The 7,781-nt window shown below is 41.9% G+C and overlaps 1 protein-coding gene across 1 annotated transcript; it reads right to left on the reverse strand.

Moving 5' to 3' along the window:
• Nucleotides 1-2,908: 2,908 nt before the first annotated feature.
• On the reverse strand, nucleotides 2,909-7,157 carry LOC119333516. The gene is made up of 6 exons (XM_037606387.1): nucleotides 7,059-7,157; nucleotides 4,776-5,790; nucleotides 4,550-4,685; nucleotides 3,531-3,746; nucleotides 3,067-3,154; nucleotides 2,909-2,983 (listed from the first exon to the last, which is right to left on the reverse strand). The coding sequence occupies exons 2-6, from the start codon at nucleotides 5,788-5,790 to the stop codon at nucleotides 2,909-2,911; spliced, it is 1,530 nt and encodes a 509-aa protein (XP_037462284.1). The 5' UTR covers nucleotides 7,059-7,157.
• Nucleotides 7,158-7,781: the final 624 nt, after the last annotated feature.

The following is a 7,781-nucleotide window of genomic DNA, read 5'->3' on the forward strand; positions in this document are numbered from 1 at the left end:
AAGATGAGAATCGACTTGATTATGCCTTGGCACTTCAGAAGGGTGTGATGACACCTTGCATGCTTAGGAGGAACACAAAAAGGTGGTGAGGATACTGGGGTGTCCCAACACTTGAAGGCTGTAGTATGGAGAGGTGGTTGTCGTTGTGTCACCCGCCGAGCGGCAACAGATCAACCCACATCTTCCTCACCGCACACGAGGACACATGTACATTCTTGTATCTAGGGACGGATTTAGGGGGGGGGGGACGAGGGGGGCCGAGACCCCCCTATCGATCGAGTCGTACCTTGATGTGGATGAGTTGATCGCTGATTTTTTTGGCTTCCATAACTGTCCGTAATGTGCGTCACCCCCCTATCTCTTTCGGCCTTTGCAACTAACATTAAGCCTCCACTGCTCAGCCCATGTACAGCCCAATCCCATTTCAGGCAAAGCACAACAGAAAGAAAATTGTCAGCCCATGTTGGACTACGCACGTAGTCACGCAGATATCGCTAACCTCCTGTTTCTAAAAACACAATCGCTAACCTCTTCGTTTAGCCGCTTTTTGATCTAAACCGAAGCATGCAGCGGCAAGGGGCCTGCTGATCTATCCGAGTCTCCATCGCGCCGTCATTGAGAAGGGCAAAAGGGAAGGGGACGCCGGGACAGGCAGCCACTTGCCGGCAGACCGGACGTGCAGATGAGCGGCAACAACACGAGGAGATCCTTCTACCCGTTCTATGCTCGAGTCTCCACCTATCGCCGCCAGGGCGAAATTCCTCCAGTTTCCAATCAGAAACTAGAAGAGGATTAAACAAGATCCTCCATGGCTAGATAGGTGCACAATTAATCCTTACTCCTTTAGTTCATCTCTTGATCTTTAATTTGTTCAAATCTGTGCGGTTTGTGCCATTCAAAACTAAAAATAGTTGAGATTAATTAGGAAATATTTCATTGTCCAAAGATGCTTGTGTAGATATGAAGATAATTAGGATTGGTGTCTATCATCGGCTACTATGGCCCACATCGAAAAACAAGACGAGAATCGCTTGATCACGCCTTGGCACTTTGGATTGGTGTGACGACACCTTGCATGATGAGGAGGAACGCAAAAAAGCGGTAAGGATACTGGGGTGTCCCACCACTCGAAGGTTGTAGTATGGAGAGGTGGTTGTCGCTGTGTCACCTGCCGAGCGGCAACAGATCAACCCACATCTTCCTCACCGCACACGAGGACACATGTAAAATCGATGGTTTTTTTTAAATTAGGGAACAAATTGAAATTCACAGAAAAGTTGTTTTTTTGAGAATTTTCAAAAATTTCATGGATATTTTTTTAGATTCATGAATATGTTTTGTATACATGATCATTTTTTCAAAATCAGGAACATGGTTTTATTTCCCAACAATTGTTTTCCAAATTGTAATTTTTTTATAATTTGCCATTTTTTTTGTAGAATTACCGACATTTTTTGAAACCACGAAAATTTATGTTTTTCAAACATTTTTAAAATCAGTAGACATTTTATGATTTCTCGACCATTTTTTCGAAAAGTCGCAACTTTTTTAAAATTTCAATCTCGAATTAATACAAAAAAATAAAAAACAGAAATAAGAAAAGAAAAGACAAAAAAACGAAATGGAAAAAAAAACAGGGATGCCACACCCCGCGGGCCGGCCATGAAGACATACACGGGGATGAGGTGGGTGAGAAAAATAGTGAGGAAAAACGTTGGTAGCAGGATTCGATCCCCGACCTTCCGAGTGGGAGAAACAACCTGTTGCCAATGCGCCACAGTTCGTATGTTGCCCATGCTGGGTCAACAAAGAAGTTAATTACTAATGAGGCCGGGGAGGGAGATGAATTGCTCTCGGCTGCTCGCGCGCCTAACCAGACGAGGTGTCTGACTTGGTGCGTTGCTCTCGGCTGCTCACATTCAGATATGCACATCACACATTCAGATATGCACAGCAAACATTCAGATACACATACTGTATGCACTGAAGAAACCACATAAGGGATTCAAATATACACAGAAAAAATTCAAGTGTGCAGCAGCTAACAATCATCTCCCAACAGAAACATTTAGATAACAACATCCACATCATGTAGGTTTTGCAAAGTGACACAACATCTTTCAGTAAAACAAAAGTGACACAACATCTTTCGATAAAAACGGAAGTACACAAAATCTGACACAAAATCAATGTAAATCATCTACTCATCATCGTTGTCAACATCCATCATGCCGCCTCCTTCGTCTTCGCTGCAATACTCCATTCCTGTATCATATTCATCTTCATTGCCACCTTCATACACTTCTATGTTATTTTCTTTCATCAAGCGTGCAATTACATCAGCTTCAAAAATAATGCCTTGCTCATTGTCTCTATGCAAAGGCTTCTCAGATATATGTTCAGAAACCGACGTTCTCGTACCCTCCTCGTCACAACACTCCTCCTCTTGATATGCAGGACCAGTAAAAGGTGCACCCTCAGTTTCACTAATATTAAAGAGATGCCTATGGTCAAATGTTTGCACAACTTGCCAATTTTTCCCATACTTTGTGTCTGGAAAATAAAAGATCTTTCTTGCCTGAGTAGCCAGAATAAGAGAATCATCCTTGTACCATAAACTTTCAACATTGATGCTTTTGAAAAACCGGTCATTTTTTAGCTCCTTCTTCTTTCCATCAAGTTTAAACCAGTCACATTTAAACAAAATAACTGACCTGCCGTCCAAGTTATCGTTGGAGTTATAGTCCAACTGGATGATCTCTTTCAATGTTCCATAAAAATCTATGACCTTACTGGCATGTTCACCTTCGGCCATGACTCCACTGTTCTGTGTTCTCTTGTTGCTATCACGGTCAACAGTGCTATATCTAATACCATTCACTATGCATGATGAGTATTTTCTGACTCTTCAATCAGGTTCACATGCCAAGGAAAAGAGATCTTCATCTATTTCTTCGCTGTGTTCATCCCGCAACCTCATGATCTACAACACACAAATTCATACATTAGAAACTGTAGTGAAGTCTAACAACCAAATATTATAACTAGATGTGAATGAAAACTAACATAGTTCTTGAACCATGTCTGGAATTCTTTCTGAAGATCTTTATCAATGTTTGGAACCCGTTTTCTTTTTAACTCATCTCTAAACATTCTGTAAAATAGGATAAAACATATTAGTCAATAGAATACATGTGTACCACAAAAATGCAACATACGCAAGTTCAGAAGTGGGACCATACTCGATATATTTCTGAGCTTGACCACAATTGTTCAACACATACCACATCATTTGATCAAATTCTTTCTTGTCATATACATATTGATATTCATATCCTGAAGTAAAATTTACTCCATGTCCAAAAACGTCAACACCATAGGCTTCTTCATCTAAATAACCTACATTTCTTGGTTTCTGATAAGATATGGTTTCGAAATCATCCATGTACTTGGAGCAAAATATCAGGCATTCATCGGCAATATATGCCTCAGCAATTGAACCTTCTGGTCTTGCCCTATTCCTCACATACCTCTTTAAAGTATACAACCTCCTTTCAACTGGGTACATCGACCCATATTGTATGGGACCTCGGAGTAATGCCTCTTCGGGTAAATGTACGGTAAGATGCACCATCACATCAAAGAAAGCAGGAGGGAAAATTTTCTCAAGCTTGCACAAAATTACAGGGATTTCTTTCTTCATTTCAGCCAACACATCCCTGTTAAGAGTTTTGCTGCACAATTCCCTGAAAAATTGCCCAACTCAGCTATTGCTTCATATATATCACTATCCAGAAATCCTCTCATGCCAGCAGGTAAGATTCTTTGCAAAAGAATGTGACAATCATGTGTTTTTAGGCCTTGGACCTTGGTTCCATCAGCACTTGTACATATGGATATGTTGGAAGCAAACCCATCTGGAAACTTTAACTCCCGTAAAAATTGACAAAATGCAACCACTTGTTCTTTAGACAAGGTATACCGGGCCCGAGGCATCTCATATGAGTTTCCATCCTTCCTCAAATGCAACTCCTCTTTAATTTTCAAATCTTGGAGATCAAGCCTAGCATTAAGTGTGTCCTTCGTCTTCCCCTCCATGTTGAGAATTGTCCCAATGAGGTTTTCATAAATGTTTTTCTCGATATGCAAGACATCAAGATTATGTCTCATCTTTAATTTATCCCAATAATCCAAATCCCACAAACAAACCCCCCGACTCCAAATTGGCACATGAGCCTTCTTGCTGCCCAAGTCAGAACGCTTTCTTTTCGTGCTTTCTTCTTGTCGCCCAGGTCTAACCTTCTCCAATTCCGCTTGTAGCTCTTCCTTTGAGAATTTACCTAGCTCATCATTGCGTTCATGAAGACCAACAAATTCATTGTTTCTTCGCAAACGATGTCCCTTTGGAAGGAAACGATAATGCCCAATATACCCAATTTTGTGCCTTAGGCCGTAGGAAAGAGGGTGTTTATTACAATGAATACATGCAACATAGCCTCTTGTGGTACGCCCTGAAAGAGTGCTCAGAGCTGGGTAATCATGAATGCACCATAGAACTGCAGCATGAAGATCAAACATTTTTCCTTCACGAGCATCATATGTACGCACACCCTTCCAAAGCTCAAGTAAATCTTCTACAAGTGGTTGTAGGAAGACATCAAAGTGCTTGCCAGGTGATTTAGGACCTGGAATTAACAGAGCCATCATGAAATTTGACCGATCCATGCATGCCCAAGGTGGAAGGTTGTATGGCACCACAAATACAGGCCACATACTATAGGTTGTGTTAAAGTTTCCGAAAGGATTGAACCCGTCAGTGGCAATGCCAAGCCTCATGTTTCTGGCATCTTCTGCAAATTTTGGATATTTTTCATCAAAATCTTGCCACGCATCACCGTTAGCTGGATGGCTCATTCCCTTCTCACTGGGTTGCCTCTTTAGCTTGTGCCACTGTGCTTCCTCTGATGCTTTTTTGGAAAGAAACATCCTCTTCAGCCTAGGCACCAATGGAAAATGCCTCAGAACTTTTTGTGGTATCTTCTTCCTAGCAGGGTCTTTCCACCTTGACATGCCACAAACTGGGCAGTTGTCATGCATGGCATATTGCTTTCTGAACAAAACACAATTATTGATGCACACATGTATAGACTCATACCCAAGGCCTAATTCCTTTAGAAGATTCTTTGCTTCGTCATAAGATTTTGGGAGTGTATTGAGTTGAGGGAATGCTTCAGCCAGTAGCTTCAAAATGTCAGTAAATGCACTATTTGTGATCCTATGGCATGACTTCAAATGAAGAAGATTCACCACAAATGAGAACCTTGAAAACTTGGTACAACCATGATAAAGGTGCTGCTTTGACTCTTTCCTCACGTTCTTCAGAAAGGACTCAGTCTTAGAAGGATTTGCATCATTGTTACCGTCTTCATTTTTAGTTTCCTTCTGATCTTGTTCTATTGCTGTGCATAGGTCGCCAAACATCTCTTCAAATCGGTCAGCACCATTGTTACCATCCTCGGAGTCATGCACATCAACAGGATGCTCAATAACATCTGCATTGAAGTCTTCTCCATGATATATCCAGCGAGTATATGTACTTTCCATGCCATGCGTCAATATGTGCTTGTTCACAACAGCTTGATGCCAGTATTTGCGATTAAGGCATTCTCTACATGGGCATAGTATTTCTTCATCCTCGCTGAATTTTGCTTGAATTAAGTTCATAAACTCTTTGACACCATTGACGTACTCTCGAGAGAACAGTGTGCCACGAATCCAAGATCTATCCATCTGCATTATAGAAAAAAGACCAACTTAATCAAAGGTAAATAATCAATGAGGAAACATGTTTACTAGCAGTTCCCAGGAAACATGCTCTGCAAAACATCAATTCACAGTAAGATACATGACCTACAAAAACAACTTGCACAGAGGAGGACAAGCAAGTTCACTTATTGTTACATAATGTACAAAATCACAACACAAATGTATAGCAAAATTTACATGTTTATGAGTCTAGTACCAGGTGCATCACTTGCATAAAGTTATATAAAAGCGCATACTCCAGTAGGCAGCAGCTCGGAAGAACATGGACTGATGCAAAAATGTCAAGCCACTATGGAGGGAGATGCAATTGGAGCAAAATAAGAATTCAGCTTCTGGATGAGCAGGGGCCGAAGGAGCTAGTTACCAAAATTCTAGTGCTACCTGACGAAAAGAAAATTAAGTGCATCACGATGCTTTGGGTGTGGTGTGACATGAGAAATAAAAGGAACGCAGGCGAGCCGCTGAGAAATACCACAACTGTAATCAAGCGAGTCAAGAGTGTAGTATAGGATATTATGTTGGTTGAGGAAAAGAAGGATACTACTATGCTGCTACAGGACAGATGGATTCCTCTAGGATATGATGTACTGAAGGTTAATATTGATTTGGCAATAAATGGGATCCTATTCAAGGAGATTAAATATTTTGCTTGTTTAAAATTTAATTTCTTTCGCATTTCATATTGCCCGAGGGTATGTAATAAAGTCGCAGATGCTCTTGCGATGTATGGTGCAGTGTCAGGTTAATGGAATGAATATGGCTAAAAAAGAACAAACTGTAGGTGTATTTCTGAGGCATACTCCAGTAGGTGTATTTCTGAAACTTCACAATCTCTCCATCTTACATGTAGATACAACTAACGACTGGTAGTATTATTATGAGCTACGACACAGTCGCTCCATCTTACATGTAGATTAGTTCAAACCGATAAACTTTAATACGAATTGGCTAGTCTGTACTAACACACAATATTGGTGATCTGTGAGAAACTGAGAACATGGTGACTGCAAAGTACTTTTCCTATTGTACAGTCTATCAACACCACTGGAATCACCAAGAGGAATTTGTTTTTGAACGGCACCACTCGAATTTGCACTACCCAAAAAGACATTCGGCTCAATAAATCAACTAGTACAATGGAATAACAATCCAAGGAGAAAACCATCTTATTTCTCTCTGTACGCTCAAGCGTTCAGAAACAGATCAAATTCATATTTTAATCTGAGACGTACCTAACTTGGCCGATGTTGAGGCATGGCAACGAGGAGTGACTGTTGCAGAAACGGCGACCGGTGGCTGACTCCTACACAGAGACAATTGGTGGGCGGCGGTTGGTGATTGGCTCGTCAGCGCTGGCGGCGACTTGGACAGGATCTGGAAGATGGCGCCCACACTCCCAACTCGCCGGATCGAAGAACCCTTGCCCGAGCAGTCGGCGGCGGCGCTGGCGACACCGACAGCCGAGGGTGCAGTCGGCGGTGGTGCTGGCGGCACCGAGGGCCGAGGGGATTGAGCGGTGGTTTTCTTTTCGTTCTTCTGGTCTCAGGCTAATCGAGGAATATACACGAACTGTTTTTTAATCCTCTTGTATTATCCAACTGACATGTGGGCGACACAAGGCGATGCACGCCACGTCAGCGTAAGTGGTAATCCATGACGGTTTGACTTATATATATATAAAATAAAAACTAAGCCCGATCAGGCCCAATTGTTCAATCCCTGATGATTTGCGTGATAGTTTCGGTCGGGCCGTCATTACTGGGATGCCCAACGCAGGCCCATCCACGGCTCACTGATCGGTGACAGTTTTCGTGACGGTAAAGTGAGGACCGTCACACACTGTGACGGATTACAGGACCGTCACCCATAAACCGTCACAGATAAGCAGGTTTCTTGTAGTGTATGTGCTTTAATGATTGCTCTATGAGGGCTCAGTTGGATAAACATATTTTGCA

Source organism: Triticum dicoccoides, chromosome 7A (genome assembly GCF_002162155.2).
Source record: "Triticum dicoccoides isolate Atlit2015 ecotype Zavitan chromosome 7A, WEW_v2.0, whole genome shotgun sequence".
NCBI lineage: Eukaryota > Viridiplantae > Streptophyta > Magnoliopsida > Poales > Poaceae > Triticum > Triticum dicoccoides.